Raw genomic sequence first — 20,494 nt, 5'->3', positions numbered from 1 at the left:
TATGTGCCAGATTTTCAAACTGATTGCTATTTGAACCTAATCTGTCATTGCTGGCTGCATTAGCTACAACAAACATTACATTTACATATTGATTTCTTATTTTGTTTTAGTGTAAATAATCCATAATTATAGTAAATTTAGTCTTTTGTTGACAAGAGCTCATATGACTCTGTAAGTTTAGAATGGAAATTTAAATCGCCATGTGTCATGCTTTTTAATCTAAAATCAGATATATTTAAAAGGATAAAAAGATCATTGTAGATCACAACATATTCTAAAGAGACAAAAGAGAAAAATTCTAGTGTGTTTTGGAAAGATGTAAAGTGTAAATGAAAAATTCAATAATGTATTTTAAAATTATTTAATTTTTTATTATATAAATCATAGGATTTGAAATAAATTAATATTCTTGCTTCAATATCAGGCCATATTTAAAAAATAAAATCTAGTATAAATAACCTGATAATCCTGTCTTATATTGATATTTTTATTTAAAATATCCAGTGCAAGAAAAGAAGTAGCACATATACACAGCAGGAACAAAAGGAGACTTTCTATCTCTGTATTGATAAAAAAAAAAAAAAAAAAAACACACAAAAACTTGTTTTAACTACACATGCAGCATTGATTTTAAGAAGTATAATTTCACTCATGACAACTCACAGATGTCATTAGACATACACTGTTATTAAGTCATCATGGCAACAAGCCCATGGTTCCCATTTACACTGATTAAAAGTGTGTTGTGTTTTTGAAGTTAAAAAATATTGGGCAAGCTGTGCACTGTGGTGCATGCCTATAATTCCAGCAGCTTGGGAAACTGAGGCAGGAGGATCGAGAGTTCAAAGCCAGCCTTAGCACTGCCAGGCGTGAAGCAACCAGTGAGACTCTGTCTTTAAATAAAATCTAAAATAGGGCTGGGAATGTGGCTCAGTGGTTGCCCCTAAGTTCAATCCCCAGTACCCTCCCTCCCAAATTGGGCCCATTGAATTGGGAAGATGGTGGCTATCAGTTTATTCAAGCATTTTTTATGGTTGAAATATTTTATGGAAATGTATTTAACATAAAGTAAATGTACAATTCTTAAGTGTCTCAAAGTTATGTATGAGTTTTGACAGAAGCATATGGTTTTCTACCATGGATTTTAATGAGCCAGGTTTTAATTTGGATGTATACATACAGGTGTCTAACAAGCAGCCACTTTCGAAGTCTATACTGAACTGCTGACAGCTTTTTACTTGAGTTCTGTGAATACAGAAGCCCTAACTAAGCCTTAACATTAGTCAGCTTGGGCTGCTGTGACAAAATGCAAGAAACTGTCGGATTTAAACAACAGACACTTATTTCTTACATTTCTAGAGGCTGGAAGAAGTCCAAGATCAAGGTGTCAGCAAATTCAGTTTCTGGGAGTGCCCTCATTTTGTCTTGGCTGCCTTCTTGCAGTATTCTCACATGGCAGAAAGAGAGAAAAAGCTCCGGTTTCTCTTAGTCGTCTTATGAGAACACTAGTGCCATCATGGGGCACCATCCTAGTGACCTCATCTAAACCTATTACTTCCCAAATGATTCACCTCCAAATGCTATCAAATTGGGAATTAGGACTTTAATATATGGATTTTGGGTAGGACACAAACATTTTAGTCTGTAACAGCCCTGAAAATTTATCTTTATCTTTTCTAGTTTAGTTGTTAGTTTTGATGAGGTTAGACTTTATAATAGTGAGTTCCTGCCCTAGAACAGTTAATGTTTTAATAGGTAGTCTATGGTTCAGCCTGGTTAGATCTGCCCATTGAAGACTTTCAGAGGGAATTCTGGATTCAAGAAATTGCAGGAGAAGAAATTCCTCAATGACTATTTTTATTCTTAGTTCAAGATTCCTTACCTGTTAATGTGATACACTATGAAATGGGCCTGCAGAGGAGAAACCATTTCTCTTTATTCTTCAGGAATTAATGATAGGTCTGTAACTACATGGTGATCAAATGGTGGTTTTACTACTACAGTGCAGCTGTAAGTTAACCTTGAAAAAAAATCAATATATCATATATATTAATATAGCCCTGAGCTTTTCTGGCTTGCTGAAATGCTCTTTGAATATAAAATAAATTCAGTCAAGACAATAAAGACTTATATTTATTTTCTTAGTGTTGATGATTTATCAGTTCTTGACACGTGAAGGGTAATAATATATGGCTTTGTACATTCACATGTATAAAAATGCCTCAACTACAGATTTATCTGTTGGAGTCTATGTGTTAAAATTTGCTTCTCAGGATTTTCCTCTTAAAAAAATGGAGAACAATGTAAAATGTAAATGAAGCCATCAAATTAAAAATAACATTGACATTCATTAGTAGGCAGGTATTTACAGATGACTTATTTTTTCCTGATAAATGTTTATAGTTAAATTGGTAGGTGGTCTTCTTAGGCATAGATAATAGATTCTTCTAATGAAAGAATATTGGAAACCCAAGACTTGTGGACAAAGAAGAGAGCTGTTTTTGGCTTAGATATTAATGCTTAGTTATGCTAAGAATGTTAGGAAATTGATTGTCTTGTCTTTATTTTAGCGTTGCCTCTCTTACACACACTCTTCCCCAGTGTTAAGAAATTAGCTGGGTGTGGTGGTGCACACCTGTAATCCTGGCTGAGTCAGGATGATTGCTGAGCTCAGGAGTTCAGAGCCAGCCTGGGCAACATAGCAAGATACAGCCTCTTTAAAAACAAAACAAAACAAACAAACAACAACAACAACAAAAAACCTTGTTAGAAGAATTATGAGATGATATGAGTAAAAATATCTTCTGTCCTACGTGCTTATGATTCCGTCCCGTCCCGTCCCGTCCCGTCCCATCCCATCCCATCCCATCCCATCCCAAACAGCCACTAGCTCAGAGTTTGGGGACAAATGTATATGGGTTTGATTATATTTTAAATATTAATTTCAGTCTGTATTTGAAGGTAGAGCAAAGTATATCTGACTCTTGTCTGTTTTGTAGAAACCAAACCATGTCTTTGTTGATAAACATAAATATCCCAATTGAAAAAAAAATAATGAAGAAAAAAAATTAAAAAAACAAAAACAAAAACAATAAGGAGAGACCATATGTTTTATTCTCACAAAACTATTTCTTGCAGTGTGTTAGAATTTAAACTGCTTTTAAAAAGTTTTTACATTTCTTTTGTTGCCACTTTTTATCATCTCTTGAAGAGAAAACATGCCATTTAAAACAAAAACATTTCATTATTTCTCACCTAGCTATTTTGGCTGATCATCCTTCTTAGACTTTAAAAATCAAAAGTTGAAGTAGCATTTGCATTTTAAAATGCTACTTGAGAGACAGCCTGTGTGATTGTTGATGGTTGTGGTTATCCTGACCAACCATTAGGACATTAGGAGGCACTGTGAGGGAAAAAAATTGCTTCTGGATACAGCAACTGAGTCTCTAATTTTTTCCATTAGCTTCAGCAATTAGAGTCAATTTGCTTAGATAACATTTTAGCAATAAAGTCCTTGCAAATTATGCAAATTGCCCCCAAACCCCCACAAAACAAAACTTATTCAGTCCTTATGCTGCTGGATTCTGTGGAAAGTATAGATGGTCTCATTTAAGTATCTTTTGGTGTGTGTAGCACATTAAGAAGATCGGTATTAGAGTTTTTAGCACATGGTACCATGTGTACCATATGTGAACTTATGTGAATTTTTTTTCTTTTTTTAATTTATTTTAATTAGTTACACATGACAGAAGTGATTTTTTAAGAAAGATTTTTTTTAAAGAGAGAGAGAGAGAGAGAGAGAGAGAGAGAGAGAGAGAGAGAGAATTTTGATATTTATTTTTTAGTTCTTGGCGGACACAACATCTTTGTTTGTATGTGGTGCTGAGGATTGAACCCGGGCCGCACGCATGCCAGGCGAGTGCACTACCGCTTGAGCCACATCCCCAGCCCAGTAGTGAATTTTTAAGTATGCTTGTCTACCCATCCCTCAATAAACTCAATGGAAGTAGAAATATAATCTTACTGGGTTCATTTCCCTGGTAATTAAGGGCAAATCAGAAGAGTATAATCTCTGAAACATGAATATGGTCATTTTCCTGGCCTTATTGCACTTAATGTTGAAGTAGCATTTAGTGTGATTGAGCATGTCCTAATTGAGACAGTTATGTCATTTGGTTCTCTTATACTAGACTTTCTTGATTTTTCTCTTATCTCACTATCAAATTCCATTAAAGGACCTCTTCCCCTTTGCTTTATTTCAAGTGACTGGAATTCCTTAAGGGCTCCATCTCACCCTCTCTGCTTTTCTATAGATAACATATTTTCCTAGGTGATTTCTTTTGACCACAAAGTGTAAATATTGTTACACTTTGATAAGATTGATAAGAGATGTTAACTCTCTTGCTTTGACCTCTCTTGACTTTTGGCTCTTACATTCAACTGTTTGTGACTTTTTTTTTTTTTTTGATGCCTAATAGGCATTTCAAATTTAATATATCTAAAACATCACTCTCAATTTCCCCACCCATTTTCCTTGTTAAATGAAATTTCATCCTTCTCTTTGCTCTAACCAGAAACCTTGGGGTTCTCTTTTTCTCTCACATTTCATCTAATGAGATAGGTACTACTGAGAAATTGAAACAAGCACAATGAAAACTGAGAAGGAAGTACTTAACTCTGCCTCAGGGTAAAAGAGGGGAAATCTTTAGAGGAAAAGACATATAATATATAAGTTGAAATATGAAAGATGAGTGGTAGCACCCTAATTTTTGTCACTGAGAAGGGATAAAATTTTTCTGGCTTCTATCTCTAAAATGTATTCTGAATTGAACAACTCCTTTCCATCTCTAACTCTACCATCATAGTCCAACACCATCACTTCATTTATGGATTAGTTTCCAGTCTGTCTTCCTATATCTCTCATCTCACTGTAGCCAGAGTAATCTTAAATAGATGTAAATATATACCGGCTTTTACCACTTTTCTTTTTTCTTAAATATTTATCTTTTAGTTTTAGATGGACACAATATCTTTATTTTTATGTGGTGCAGAGAATCGAACCCAGTGTCTCACGCATGCTAGGCGAACGTGCTACCACTTGAGCCACACCCCCAGCCCCAACTTCTTTTCTTTTAACAAACCTCCAATGTTGCTACAAGGACCTATGTGATTGGACCCTTGTGGTCTCTTTGTTATCATACCAACCTCAAGTTATATCTCTTCCTTAGTGATGCATTCTCTAACTGTTCTGTGGAAAATAATTCCTTTGACCTTGACCCTCTGTTCTCTCGTATCTTATAATCCTGTTTTATTTTCTTTACAACACTTAACATTCTTTAAAATTATATATTCATTTACTTGATCTTTGTCTCTTTTACTAGAATGTAAGTTTTACAAAAGCAGGGACCATTTTTTTTTTTTAAGCCATCACTATTTCCCTAGCAACTAGAATGTCATGAACATAGATAGGTGTCTTAAGTACATGGGTATATTATGTCCCTCCCCTAGTTTCCTTGTGTAAAAAAAGTGCTACCTTCTCCCTTACTGAAACAAAACAAAACTTTTTTATCCCTTCTGAATGATAGACTTTTAAGTTCCTACTTATCTTTCATATTTCAACTTATATATATGTCTTTTCTTCTGAAGCTTTCCCATAACTCTTTATTCCTTTTACCGAGGTAGAGTAAAGTACTTCCTTCTCAGTTTTCATTGTGCTTTCAACTTCTCAGTAGTACCTATCCCACTTAGACTTGAGTTTTTCTTGTTTGGATTGATTTCCTTAGTATCTGAAATAATGCAAAACATTGAAGTAATGCTGATAAATAAATGAATCAATGTCTTAACTCTAATGGTAGTTTTTTAGAAGACAACATTGTTGTATGAGATACAAGGATGAATCAGACTTTTACATTGTGGACATCCACAACTTATTCATTATTCAATAAGAATCTGCAGTGTTCCGGTTTTATGTTTAAGATCTAAGGATACAATGACAGAGATTCTTACCTCAAGAAACCTGGTAGAGGGGCTGGGGATGTGGCTCAAGCGGTAGCACGCCCGCCTGGCATGCGTGCGGCCCAGGTTCGATCCTCAGCACCACATACAAACAAAGATGTTGTGTCTGCCGAAAAAAACTAAAATAAATAAATAAATATTAAAAAAACAAAAACCAATAAAAAAAGAAACCTGGTAGAATTTCTTTTGATTTTGATCAGTGATATTTCATGATATATATTAGTGCTTCCTAGGTGGTTTTAGTCTGTAATTAACCTGTGAACTCTACAGGAGGCAATAGAATAAACAGCTTCTAATCTTTATGTTGTGTGCATGTTTATTACATAATCACAAAGTTTCAGATGAGCAAAGGAGGAGTTATGAAGGCCAGAGCCATGTAGCACAGCCAGAATATTGTCAAAACTACACTTGAGGCAGGGAGTATAGATTATTTGAATATAATAGGCAACAGACTTTTATTTTAACCTTAGATTAAAGATAGTATGTCTTAATAACTAATAGATATTAAAAAAGAATTGTGACACCTTTCTTAATTTATGTGGCTAAATATCATAATTGTTTATGTTTCTGATAGATTTCTAACATTTTGGAACTTAGACATGGGATTTAAAAAATGTTGCTTAGAATTTTTTAATTTCTTAATTCTGTATAGCTGGGTCCTAAGTGAAGGCAGAATTAGTTTGAAGGAATTTTGGTGTAAAGTTCTATATATTTCAGTATCTTCTGAATTTTGACAGAAATCTTATTTCTATTGTTGTATAAATTCATGAGTATAAGCAATAATTTCATACTTATTCTAGTATAGCTGCTTCTACCTTAAGATTGAACCAGTCTTTGCATATTTATTTTAGTAGCATATTTGGAATTTGACATAATTGATAACTGGTTCTTTTAGAGGAAATATGTATGTAGACAGAAGCATATAACTCATGGAAAATTTGTATGTATGCAAAGTATTTAGAATTGAAGTTTAAAAACATTTTGGTAGAGAAGGAGTTAACAGGTTAGCTCCCCTTGGTTGTTCTCAGCCTGCTCTCTTGCCTTTAGGAGCTGAAAAGATGATAACATTGGGCCCGGACATGCCTGTGTGGAGGTTAGGGTACTCCTGGGGTTTTTGCAGCTAGCTGTAAAGCAAGCTAGAACTTGTTCATCTCTGAGTTCCTTGTTTTTCTTTCAACCCTTTCAGTGCCCTGCAGGAGTCATTAAATCAAAACTTCATGCTGATCATCACCCACCGAGAAGTCCAGCGGGAGTACAACCTGAACTTCTCAGGAAGCAGTACCATTCAGGAGGTGAGTTATGTCTCACAGCTAAGGAATAAAGGTAGCTCATTATAGCTAATGTTGACCCTGTTAAAAGAGGGCTTATCTGCTCTGGTTGGAAACTCTCTTTATGTTTCATTATTGGGTTCTTAATTTTAATTAACTGGAACATCAGTGATTACTGTAGATATACTAAATGATTTGACCCAGAAAGATATGTTGTAAATGGGAGCTCTTGATAATTCTTAAACTCATCTACTTAAAACCCTGCTTAAGAATAATGCATTATCATATAAGGTATTTCATGCTTTCAATAGTGATTATTCAAAATGTTAATTTGGAAATTATTGATAGCATTCATTTTGGAAGATGCTTATATTTTATTTGAAAGGTTACTCTCAAATATGTTACCTATTCATATTTTTTACTCTTCTGTTTCTAAAAGAAATTTGAGGAAGCTTTTCTTAAGCAGCTCACTTCTATCCTTGGACAGGATTTGTAAGGTGCTGTTGGAGACTGTCATTTAGCTCGAATATCTGAGAAGAGTCTATTTAGCATGTCAATATTTTCTTTACCATGTCTAAGGAGGGCCACTGTTTCGAAAAGGAACCTCCCCCAAGAGAAAAGAGGTACCTTCTTGGTATGCCTTTGGCCCCACCTACCTAAAAGCCAATAATTTGTCTCCGTAAGGGGAAAACATTTAAGGTTATGACTGAACTAGTGTGTTCAGAAAGACTGAAATAGTAACTGTGTATTATTACCCCTCATAATTTATGAAGACAATAGTCTTTTGTCTGCTAATTTTTTGAAGAGAATTAATCATGCCTAATCTTGGATTATTTCATAATTTTTTACTTAAGACTGTATTGCTTAAAATATTACTTATGTTATCTTGGAAGAACCAATTATTTTCAGAAGTATATAAATTGTTTCAGTAATGGCTAGACAATTACTGTTTCTTTCTTTCATGTTTTGTCAATGAATTTCGTCTTTTGAATTTGGAATAGATATCTCATTGCTTTAAATTTATTTTCTCCATTGATCACTTAATTTGTTTACTGGTAATCAAAGTCTTTAAAAATTTTTTCTGACTCCTAAATTGAATCATATGTTTGGTTTACTTGTTTTTTTTTTCAGGATTATCAAAACATATCAATTTTCATTTCACTTTTAATCTCTATAATGTGTTAATCTCTAATGGATATTCTATGATCTAAATTTAAAAATTTAAATTAAATTTTTGAAAAATCATGTGTTAATGTATTAGAAATAATAATTTATTGTGGCTCTACCTCAGAGTTTCAACAGAATCTTCATGACAATAAAATATAAATTATATATGTGAATTTTAATTAAACAAGGAAATGCAGTTTGAACATAAAGCAAAGATAATGAGAGATGAATTTGATTCTGTTGTTGATTCACTTTCTGAATTGAATGGTAATATAATACACGATGGTTTAATATAAACTGCTTTCTTTTTATTTCTGGTTGAAATTTATATATATATATAAAATCCCCCCCCCCCCCCCCCCCCGTGTGGGGGCAGTTTCTGTTAACTCAGGTGTATGGGTGTATTTCAACTTTCTTCCACAAGGGGGCAGAAAGGACTATTAAGCTGATAGCCTAAAAATGCCATTCAGTGTTTTCAAATTAGCTTCTCTTATATTAACAAAAAGGAGCATAATGGCCAAGTTATTGTTTGATTTACAGATAATTGGCATATTGCAGGGAGGAGACTTAATTTCACCCTTTTAAATTAAACAGGGAGATTTAAAAAGACATAAAATATTCATTAATGTTCGGTGATTATAAAGTAGTGGCATATATTTATTTTGCCTTTATTACTGTTTCGATGGGAAAATACTGCAAATATTTCCGAAATCGAGTTGGCCATACTGACAAGTTGAAATGTTTAAGCAGCGTTAATGCAATCTGCTCACACCTGATATCCTATGCAGAATGATTCAAAATGACTACATCAATTATTAAAAGAAATATTTAAAATTCTGTAAATGTGCCATTGTGAGCCACAGTTGGCTGAAACTGTTCTCCATGGCATACTATTTAGATTATCAAATATATTTTAAGCTTCAAGGACTTGAAAACAGTAAATCTTTTTCCTAACATTTTCTAAATATCTTTTGAAAAATGTTCCAGGAATATTTTTTGCAGAAACAGATATTCTTATGTATTTCTTGGTAAGAGTTTGGTTTCTTCTTTTTTCCTTTTAAAAAGTTATTTTTAAATTATATTTTGAAATGCTAGCTGCCAGGAAAAAATAAATGTAGTTATTTTTGTACTAATTGGTTTTCTGTGAGTAGACAGTCCACATTGGCTCTTATTTTGAACAATTTAGGAAAAGGATATGGATCACCTCTATAGGCATAGTCCTATCACTTTTCTCCTTCAACTTGTGGAATACCTGTGGTTGGGGTGGTTTCAAGAGCAAGAAAGGTGTTCTTATATACAGCCTTGCCACCCACGGTGACACTTAAGTATGTGTATTATTTCTTGTTGTAGGACTACAGCTGCAATCAAAATCAGATAAAAATATAATGTTGAAATAATTTTGGAGTTATATTTTATAAATACTAATACTTCTATTCTTAACATGGAATTTTAATGATGCCATGTGTCCTACGGTATAAATTAATCACCAGTTTCAGTCTTTTTAGTACTTAGTCCAAGAATGAATTCTAACCAGTAATAAAAAATTGTGAGAAAGGAAGAAATTTTAGAGAAACCAAACAATTCCTGATCATTTTTCCAGTGTAGTATATTATTTTTGTGTTCTAGGTGAAAAACGGTTGTTAATTTTAGAAAGCCTTGAAGTTTTAAAGGAAAGCTTTTTATTTTTTGACCCAGGGGAAATTTTTGTAGATGAAATACGATTGAAAAAGGAACTGATTTCAGCTGTTAATTGGACAAAATACATTCTAAAAAATATTGAATTAGAAAATAAAACCAAGATTCAGTTTAAATTTCAGATTAATTCTTCAGTGACCATATGGTCATGCAAGTTAGTGGTGATAAACCAATAGTTGTACAAGTGTTTGTTCATTCTGACTCTGGTCTGCTGCCCCATGACACATGACTTTTGTCCTTTGATGCTCTAGATTTTAATTTAAGCTAGTTAGTTATTGAGGGTTTAATTTTGATTTTATTTTTGTTTTAACCTTTTTACAAATCCTTCCACTTATATTGTCCTCCTACTTGAGAAGGCAGTAAGAGTATAAAAAGGCCAGAATGGGGAGAGTTGCAAGTAGTCATGAGAAGAAAAATCCTTTCTCTTTTCCATTATTACAAAACAGTTTATAAAAAATTATATAATTATATGACAATATTTTGTGACAATCTATTTTTTTTTACCCTTTGAGTCCTAAATTGGTTACTTGTCACATTTTAAAATGCTAACCTTCCTTGAAAATTTAAACAAACTCACCTTGTTATAAAAAATATTTAACGCTGAAAATTCAGATTTCTAAACAGTTAGTTGTACAGATTTAGTAATCTGCTGATATTTTTAAAGATCTGTGATTTTCAGTGCACTTGGGATGGGTTATAAAAGGGGGTGGAAGGAAGATCGATTTGCCTTTTGCAAATTCTAAACCCAGGTGTGGAAAAGATGATATAAGTCCCTGAAATCAAGCCAACTTTTCTTGGAAACTGATTCTTTGTTGTCTGTCTTTGCTTCTGTTAGGCAAAATATCTACTTTTCTTGTAGATGTCATGCAACTTAAGGAATATACACCTGACCCAGAATAACAAAGATAAGAAACCTAAGTATTTTTAGTGTGGAATCATGGGGTATCACTTATGTATTATAGTGAGAAACACAATGAATAGCTATTGGAATTATTTAAATCCTTTCCCAAGTTTCACTTTACCCCAGAATTCTCACTGTTCTTACTAATGTTGATTTACTTCTTAATGGGAAGAAAGTGGGGAAATGGACAACCTATAAAGCTATGTCTTGCAGGGTGTAACAGCACATTTCACTACTAGTACCATGTTGTACAAACTAGTGATTAAGTGGCAAGCCAACAGAGTATTTGAATCAGTATCAAGACAGGAACTTACATACTTAAATCTCCAGTTCTTTAAAATAATTATAAAAACACGAGGCTAATTTTAACAGTGAAAATTTGAGCCTCGTGACAGGTTTTGTGTGTTGTGCTTATTTTTCTGCTTGCTACTTTCTGAACTTGTTTGACTAATATATACTTTGGAATATTCTTCTTTAATTCTGGTGGCCAGTAACAGTTGGTGAATATGTGGATTTTACAGATTGTACTAATGAGCAATTTTCTAGCAATGAATTGACTATAACTTCTTAACTAACATGCCTTTTAAAATGTTTTAAGTATTGAGTGTTTTTGTTTTGGTTTTGGTTGGTTGGTTTGTTTTCCAGTATGGGGAAGGAGGGTTGCTGGCACAGAACTCAGGAAAGAGTAGGATAGCTGAGAATGTGCATATGCTAGAGGGTTAAATTAAGTTGTGTGCTTATTTAATTAAAAGTTTAAGTGGTTTGTTTTTGCTGCAAGATAAATGACATATTAGCTCAATTAGAATAATAATTTTAATTAGCATATATCAGAGTTTGATTTTTTTTAAAAATTTGAAATCACAAATGACATCTTGGCAAGAATGAAAGATATAAATTCTTAGGCACTGGCAATGAATTCAAGCCTCTATTCAGCTTTCAGAAAAGGAGATTATGAGTTTTTTCTAAATATGCATATACATTACTGGTTTCACGTTGCATTTTAAGACAAATTTGTTGAATCTTACTGCTTTAAATGAACAAATCAGTAATGATCATTTTATAAGTGTTGAGGTTTTCTGTAATTTTTAATAAATCATCCCCTCAGAAAGAAATTTTAAGTAATACTTCCAAATGTAACTGTTCAGAAATTTAGCCCCCCCCCCCCATCCCCGGAAGTATTTTAGAATACTTTCCCCCCCCTGTCCTGTGAGTATTTTTTCACCTGCATTTCAAGAAGATACAAACAATGAAATTTTGTTAAGAATTAAAGGCAATGCTGTAGTCCTTTGTTACTTAAGATATATGTATCCTCTCATTGTAGCCGACAACTATGTTTCATAATGTGATTTGTGTGTTGGTAGTTTTAAAATGCCTGAGTTAAGAAAAATTATGTTCAGTTATCAGAAACTAATAAACATAAGACATTTTTTATATGCAAGAAAAGGCAGAGAGTAAATAATTGCACTGGTGACCAATACTGTAATAATCCTGTTTTACAATATGCACTTGACAGGTTGTAATAGTGCTAATTGAAGAGACTAATTCACACTTGCTTCATTCTATTCAAAGGCAAAATCAGCAGCTTGTTTTGCTTTTGACCAGATGGTCCTCATGAACACCTACTGTGCACTTTAAGTGCTTTACTAGAATTACAAAGGCTGGGGGCTGCGTTCGACTCCAAATGATTTGAGAAGGTGGGGGGAACCTCTGTGCTCAATGGATTTGGTGCAAGTAAATTAATTCTAGTGGACCCATTACACACTGAGCCCCCTTTTCAAAGCTCTGAGCCTCCTCGCTTGCTCTGTAGCAATGAGAAAGAGAAAGAGAAAGGCAGATTACTGCAAACAGAAATAAAAAAAAGGGGTATGAAAGGGAGAAAAGAGGCCTTGAAGCCTTTCATATCATTTGAGTTTTTCAAGTGCGTTATTTTTGGGGAGGGTGGATGTATGAAAAGCCAATTGGAGTTTTTTTTGTTTTAAAGTGCGCTATTTAAGCACCATGAATGTAGGCGCAAGAGCAACAGTTGACTGAGTTTACTGTGGTGAAGCTTTGTGTCCCAGGATGAATCAAATTCATTATATTCAACTCTTTGTGTTTTAACATGAATGTAGGGTTAGTTTCACAAGACTGTGTCTGTTTAGGATAATTATAATTTAATATTTTCCTTTCATAAAGTTATCACTGTAGATGTCTAAAATTTTAATCAAAGCAGATTTTGTACATTGACTTTGAAGCACCCTGACAGTTTAAAATTCAAAGGAAAAGCTTTTTTAGTTTTCAAAAGAAAAGAAAGGCTCATTCTAATGGCATTGAAGCACAGATTATTATAACTAATTAGAAGTCACACATCTGTTAGCTTTTGGTTTGTGACTTATTTATGTATTTTTTGAGTAAAATATATACTATAAAATATATTGCTGCTATTGAGTGAACTGAAAGGATAAAATACACATTAAAGAAAACTATTTGAGTTAACCATTTTTGCAAATCTCTACATGGCCTCATAAAGAAATTAGTGTAATAAAGTACATTAAATGCAAGTGGGAATTGTGTAATTGATAATTTTAATGTTGGAATACATTTCCAAAGAATTTTTTTTCACACAGTTCTATTAGTATAATTCTGGCTATTTAGTAGTCATTATGAATTTACAAAATATTACCAAATCCAGTTTACACAAATTTATAGTTATTCTATATCCTTGAGGCTGTTCATATACACTATTGTAATTAGAATACTAACACTGCAAAATAATCAGTTCTCCTTGTAAGCTGTGTAGGTTAGGATGCAAAGGACCAAATTTAGAAAGATATTTTCAGTTGATTTTGTATGATTTTATAGTTTCTCATGATAGGTTGTATCACGCTTTATTTTTGTTTGGTGACATATATTAGTGACACCATTATTCAAATTCATTTTATTAGTAGCTATTAGCAAAGAAGACAACAAAATCCTATCAATTTTACATATCAGTAGTTATAAATGTTTCATATAGTTTTCTAAGTTTAGCCTGTCTCCTTAAATGAACATCTAAAATTTATATTCCAGAAAGCATGTTATACCAATATGCTATTTGAATCTATGTTTTAATTCCATTCTTAGAAAAAAAAATACAGAAATGCAAAATCAGCCACAAAAATTATATTATTTTTCAAAGAATTTTAATTAAGGAGGGTAGCATGCCCTCTTTGATATTTGAAATAAAATTTGATTATTTCATATTTATATGGTCATTACTTGGGACTTTCCATTGAAATATAAGGTGTAGGATGGGGAGATAGGAGTATAATTCTTAAACCTATAGCCAACAAAATATCCAATGAAATTCATAAGCAATGAGACTTTACTGAATTGATATTCTTGGAAAGATTATATTTCAATAAAAATTAAAAGATAAGAAAAACAGAAAAAAAATTCTTCTTGCAATAGACTATTTAAAATAAAGATAAAGCTACTAGATTTTTTTTTTTGCAGGTACAATAAAAACTTATCTTTAAAGCTAAAACCTTAATTAGCAGAAGAGGAGGATTGATCATGACCATACAGACACTTTCTTAGGTGGGGCTGATTGTGTGCTTTCACCAAGACTACTGTGGTTAGAATGCTTTTTTCTTATGAAGAAGAGTTTATTGCAGTGTTAAAATATTAACCCCTAGGTTCCTGAATGTGAATGCTAGAGATAAGGTTCCCTCCTGTAACATAAGGGTTAGGAAAGGCTGCAATTTCTACAAAGACCACACTGCTTAAGCTGAGAAGTATTTTAACATTTAAATATTCTTCATCCTTAAAGTAGAGTAATATCCCCATTTCTCCCGATCCCCCCACCCCCGTAAAACAAACCAATAAAGAAACAAAAAACAAAACAAGGAATTCACGGATAAGTGAATATAAAGTGCTAGTAAACATAAGTTAGACCAAGACTCGGTATAAGTTGATAAGGTCTACAGGTGAAAATTATTTACATCTGCCAAAAATTATTTGACCACAACCTCTTTTATAACTTTTGGTTATGGTACTCTTCTTTTGTCTGATGTGTCTTGTGTATGACTCAATAATATGCAGTCAAAAAATTAATCTTTTAAAAAACATATTTAGTGTGCTGAATATATTTTAAAAACCTATTGTTCAATTTGGAATTAATATTATTGCTTTCAGTATTTTCCTATTATTATTTGTAAAAAAATCTTTTTGAAGAAAAAAAAGACTAAAAGCTCATGGCAAACATTTTGTATAAATGACAAAATGTATTCCTTTGCTTTGTGGTCATTGCGTGACCAGACAGTAGAGTACTGGATTGTTCAAAGGTTTTACAACTGCAAGGCAAAAGCATCTGCTCATTGCAAAGCCCCCATTGTTTAATTTCGACACTGACTTTTCCATGTGTCTTGTACCAAGGACTGGATTAGATGCCACTAAGATGAAATTTGTTTTAAGTTGCTCCCAAGTGCAGCTGTCCCCATATACCGTCTTATAGCTTAACCAAAACAGACAGACATAGGATCAATCAGAATCTTTGCACAGGGTCACTTCACTAGGCTAAGGAGGCTCAGAGGAAGAATGTTAATGATATTATTTATTGTGAATAACTGCAAAATTAGTTTCCAGGCTTATTTAGTGTGTGTAGAAGTTCCTCTGCTCTTTTTTTAGGGCAATAAAGTCATTATTAAATATTTAGTTTTTTAAACAGGATTATAATGGTTAAGTATTTGGGTACCCTATGCTCATTAGGCACTATTCTTCCACAATCTTTTGCATGGGGGAAAAAGATCATTTTATTGGTCACTAAAGTAGTAATTGAACGAAAATGAAACCCACTCTAAAATGGCTCTGCTAAAATCTTGAAAAATGGACATTTTTATAGAATGATAATTTTTCTTTAATGTTTCAAGTGAATGAAAAATGAAAGAGCACCTCACTTCCCAGGTTTCCTGGGATTGTGTGAATTTCTACCCAGCTGGTCCAAATTGATTGATACAGGGCCAAATATTTGTCTGCCTACATTTCAAAGTCTATAATTTGCTAATGAATTGTGGTAATAATCTTTCATCATACATGAAAGATTTAGCCAAACAATTTGCTAAGTATGTATTTTGATCATAAAATTTTTGGACTTACACCAAGCTTTACATCTATTTTACAGCTAATGCATGGGGGTGGAGGGAGGGCAGTTGGAGAAATAATACTGAACATGGACACTTGATGGAAAGGGATGAAGGAAACACGGGAAAAAGGTACTTTGGAAAAGAATAATGCTGGGAAAGTCCTCTGAATGACAGAAGAAAATGAATTATATTTGCATCTGCAGAGTAAAGTAGGATTTTTTAAAAATGCCAGCACAGTTCTTAACCTGCACTGTCCAGAGATGTGTTACTAAGGCAGATGAGGGCAAAGAAAGAATCTTTTCCAGTTTTGACTATAGCTATTCCACACATTGATTACGGAGTAATTTCCTAGAAACAATGCTGTCAAGTGAAATGTCCACAAATTTTGAATAATTGAAGGGATAAATATCAAAGCCAAATTTGTTACAGTCAATTTTTTAAAATGTGGAATAAATGTGATTTGACCAATTCCAGAAGAATGTGAAAGAAGAACCTCCTAGGGAATGAGCACGAGTATTGAGAATAATATTTAAAGCAAAGATTATGCAGAAGAAAATTAAGCTTTTATCTGTGGATGATATGTAATCTCTGCTTGAAAAGTGCAAACTATATTTACATATTTTGGGGAGATATGTATAAAAGTTCTAAATTTCCCTGTGGAATATGAGGGCAAGAAAATGTTCAAAATAAATCTCTTATATGTGTAATTTCTCCTTCATTGTAAGAGATCAGGGTGCCATGACATCCTTTTTGACCAATATAGTCTAAATAATTTTTATATTGTTCATGGTAAGAATATAAATAATAAGAAATTTCCCTTGCCTGGCCATTTAGTAGCAAGAGGGAAAAAAATGGATAATGGAAGAAAAAACTCTGCCCTGCAGAGAGGAAGCATATACAATATAATAAAGGTAGATAATCCATTTTTATACAGGTAAGAAACTTGAGAAATTTGATATATGTGCTAGACCTCTTGAATATGTGATGAAATGTCACATTTCCAGAGCATTGATTTATAATCATTTACATAACTCTCTTTTTGTTTCTGCTAGAGGTTAACTTGTTTTAAATGTTAGTACAGTGAATCCAAGGTGACACCACTGGCCAATCTTAAAGTGTTCAGAAAAGTAAAAATTCTATGTCTAACTCACAGGGTATTTTAAGTAAATTGAAAATAGTGTTCTACACATTGACTTTCTCAGCCTCCTTCCTTCTATTTGGCTGACAGTTAAAAATCTTTAGCAATGCAATCTCATACTTTTTGTAGGTCAATTGTAACCATATTGTTTGTGATAGTTATTGCCATAAATACTGAACAAAGTTTTGGTTTGGGGATTCTTATTTTTTCCTGTTTTATTAAAGAAAAGTTCTGAAATCATTATGAAGGAAAAATATAGTGAAAAATTACATTTAAATAAAATTAATTATAAGCAAGATAATTAGTAAGATTGCTGATTTTTTATGAAAACTCAATTTCAAAAGCAAATATTAGAGTTATAGATTATGTATATTAAATTCAAACTATGCTGTTGGCATTTTGTTCTAGACTTTTTGGTATTCTGCTATCAGAATCAGTTTACATTTACATGCCTGATTTTACCTGATGAAAATGTAAAATATTTCCTCTGAAGAAGTATGTTTATAATGCCCTATAATCATCATCATCATAAGATTATCAGTTAAATAGTTCATTTCTGCTGAATTAAGAGATAGTTTCCTTATCCTTCAAATTACAAATGAGGGAATTTTAGTAAGATATTTTCAAAGGATGGTGTTTTCCTTCTGCTGAAATTTTTTTGTTGAAGATTACGTGTATATACATGGATGCTTGAAATTTGAAATATTAGAAATATAGTAAAATGCTTAAAGAGTCCTGATGTCTACCTCTAGTTTTAATTTCAAATGTTGCAACCAATTTTTATGTTGAATGAATGAAGCAAGATGGTTGGCATATCTGCAAAGTGAATGTGATTGATATGTTAATGTGCACATGTCCTAAATCTAAATGAATGTTGACTTTTTCAGACCAGTCATCTTTTTGGTCATATTGCTCAAAAGTTATTCTAGAGTTTCAGGAACTGATTTTGGAGCCATGTTACTTTTTTTCTCTTTCAATGATTTCACTTATAGCCATTCTTCTATGTAGGGGGAAATCAATTTATTGAAACTACCAAAAGTAATTTGAAGTCAAGTGTTGTGAGCCAGGCGATTGTTCTATCTGGATGGTCCCATTTATGCTTATTCAGGTTTTTTGTCTCTTTTCTGAGTTCCTTTTTTCTTCGTGAACATATATCTGCTGTAGCACTGCACTTGTTTGTAATTATCTGTTTACTTCTCTCCTATTACACTATATGAACCTTAAAACCAGAAAAGTGTCAAATTTTTCTCTTTATTTCAGGGCCTACCATTGAAATTGTCACAGAATAGGTGAGCTTAATGAATGGCTAAATTAGAAAATATGGATCTATTAAGCAAGATTATTTCTAACTGAAAGCATTTGCAAAGGAGAAATCATCCAAGAATTTCTGAGTATTTTCGGTATTTTAAATATTAATGTTGAAAGAAATATGTATTTTTGAATGAAATTGTTGTGAAAGGATCTCTCTGGTTTGGTTATAAATTCTCACATTTGTTAAAAATGGACTAAGAATAGACAATTTATGCAGAAGTGCAAAATAAAAAGAAATCCTGCTTCAAAATAGATTTATGTCATCTTTAATTTGTAATATCTGACAAATAATTTATGATGACTTTCTTCTCAATGAAGTTATAGAAACTTTTAAAAAATGTTATTCTTAATCTAGTGGTGCACTGTTATGGATTTCAATAAACTGAACAGTGCTTCTCAGTTGGCAGTTAGTTAACTTGTAATAGTGGAAAGATAATTGCATTATGACAGGGAATTTAAGTACCAATCCTTGTGTGACTTAACACACTGTATGATCTTTTCTTTCTGAGGAGCCTAGTTTTTATTTTTCATGTTTGCATTTTATAATGTAGATTGCAGCAACCCAAAGTTTTTAGTAGTGAAAATATTCTTTAAATTATATTTATTTATTTATTTCTGGTGGTTGATGGACCTTTATTTTTTAATTTATATGTGGTGTGAGAATCAAACCCAGTGCCTCACACATTCAAGGCAAGCGCTCTACCAATGAGCCTCGACCCCAGCCCTGAAAATATTTTTTTAATGTCTTAGAACCTTCAAATATGTGTACAAAGTTTTCTGTATATACTTCTGTTGTAGCATCTCTATCATTGTTGTGTGGTTTGAATATGGTTTCAATATGTTGCCCCGAAGGTTCACAGGTTGAAGGCTTGATCTTCAGTGTGGCTATGTTGAGGGGCAATAGAACTTTAAGAGGTAAGGCAGGGCCTAGCATAAGGTTATTAGTCATTAGGGTTTCTACACTCCTTAATGTAAGTCTTATAGGACCCTGGTTAGTGGGGAGCAGGGAGAAGGGGGAGGAGGGCAAACTAATCAGTAGACAATAACTGCATATGGAGATGTCCAAATATGTCATATGAAATATAAATATTCCTTTAATCCTTAAGGTATTATTTAAGGGGTTCAGAGTTGACATAGATCCTGTTACCATGGTGTTTTAAATTCCTATAAATCAGGATTGTTTTCCTACTAGATAATGAAGAATATTATGTTTATTCTAAATTAGACTTTATATGTATGGTAATACAGTAAGACTTTAACAGTGAATTGTATATATGTCTTTCTAATATATAAGATTCTTTAATATTGAGTAAACAGTATTAATTTGATGTTATTAACTTAGCGTGCTAAGTGAATTAAAATTCTATGTGAGTGTCAAGATTGTGGTATCAGCATATGGGCAGATATACAGATCAGAGGAATAGAATTAGGAACCCAGAAATAAACTCCTACACTTATGGTCAATTAATTTTCAACAAGGGTACTAATATAATTCAACATGGTAAGAATAATCTTTTTAACATATGGTGCTGGGACAACTGGTTTATCTACATGTAAAAAAAAAAATGAAATCAGACCACTCCTTCATATCATATAGAAAAATTAACTCAAATTGTTTTTGTTTTTGTTTTTGTTTTTGTTTTTTTTGTTAAAAATAAATAAATAAATAAATGGATGTAAGAGCCCAAGCTATAAAACTCTTAAAAGGAAATATAGGTAAAGATCTTCATGACTTTGGGTTAGGCATTGGTTTCTTTGGGTTAGGACACCAACATAAGCAACAAAAGGGAAAATAGATTAATTGGAGTTCATCAAAATTTAAAACTTTAGTGTCTCCAAAGGCACTATCTGTAAAGTGAAAAGGTGATTCAAAATGGGAGAAAATATTTCCAAATCA

At 32.6% G+C, this 20,494-nt stretch overlaps 1 protein-coding gene across 2 annotated transcripts in view; it reads left to right on the top strand.

The window, feature by feature from the left end:
- The window catches only part of Faf1 (Fas associated factor 1), a 403,819-nt gene that overhangs the window by 178,839 nt on the left and 204,486 nt on the right, over window positions 1–20,494 (top strand). For both annotated transcript variants that reach the window (XM_027944976.2, XM_071617812.1), the window contains exon 7: window positions 7,202–7,307. In XM_027944976.2, the coding sequence (XP_027800777.1) occupies window positions 7,202–7,307 (106 nt within the window). The remainder of the gene's footprint in view (window positions 1–7,201; window positions 7,308–20,494) is intronic.

Source organism: Marmota flaviventris, chromosome 10, assembly GCF_047511675.1.
Source record: "Marmota flaviventris isolate mMarFla1 chromosome 10, mMarFla1.hap1, whole genome shotgun sequence".
Lineage (NCBI taxonomy): Eukaryota > Metazoa > Chordata > Mammalia > Rodentia > Sciuridae > Marmota > Marmota flaviventris.
Note: the sequence above shows the minus strand (reverse complement) of the source record. Positions and strands in the feature narration are given on the sequence as shown.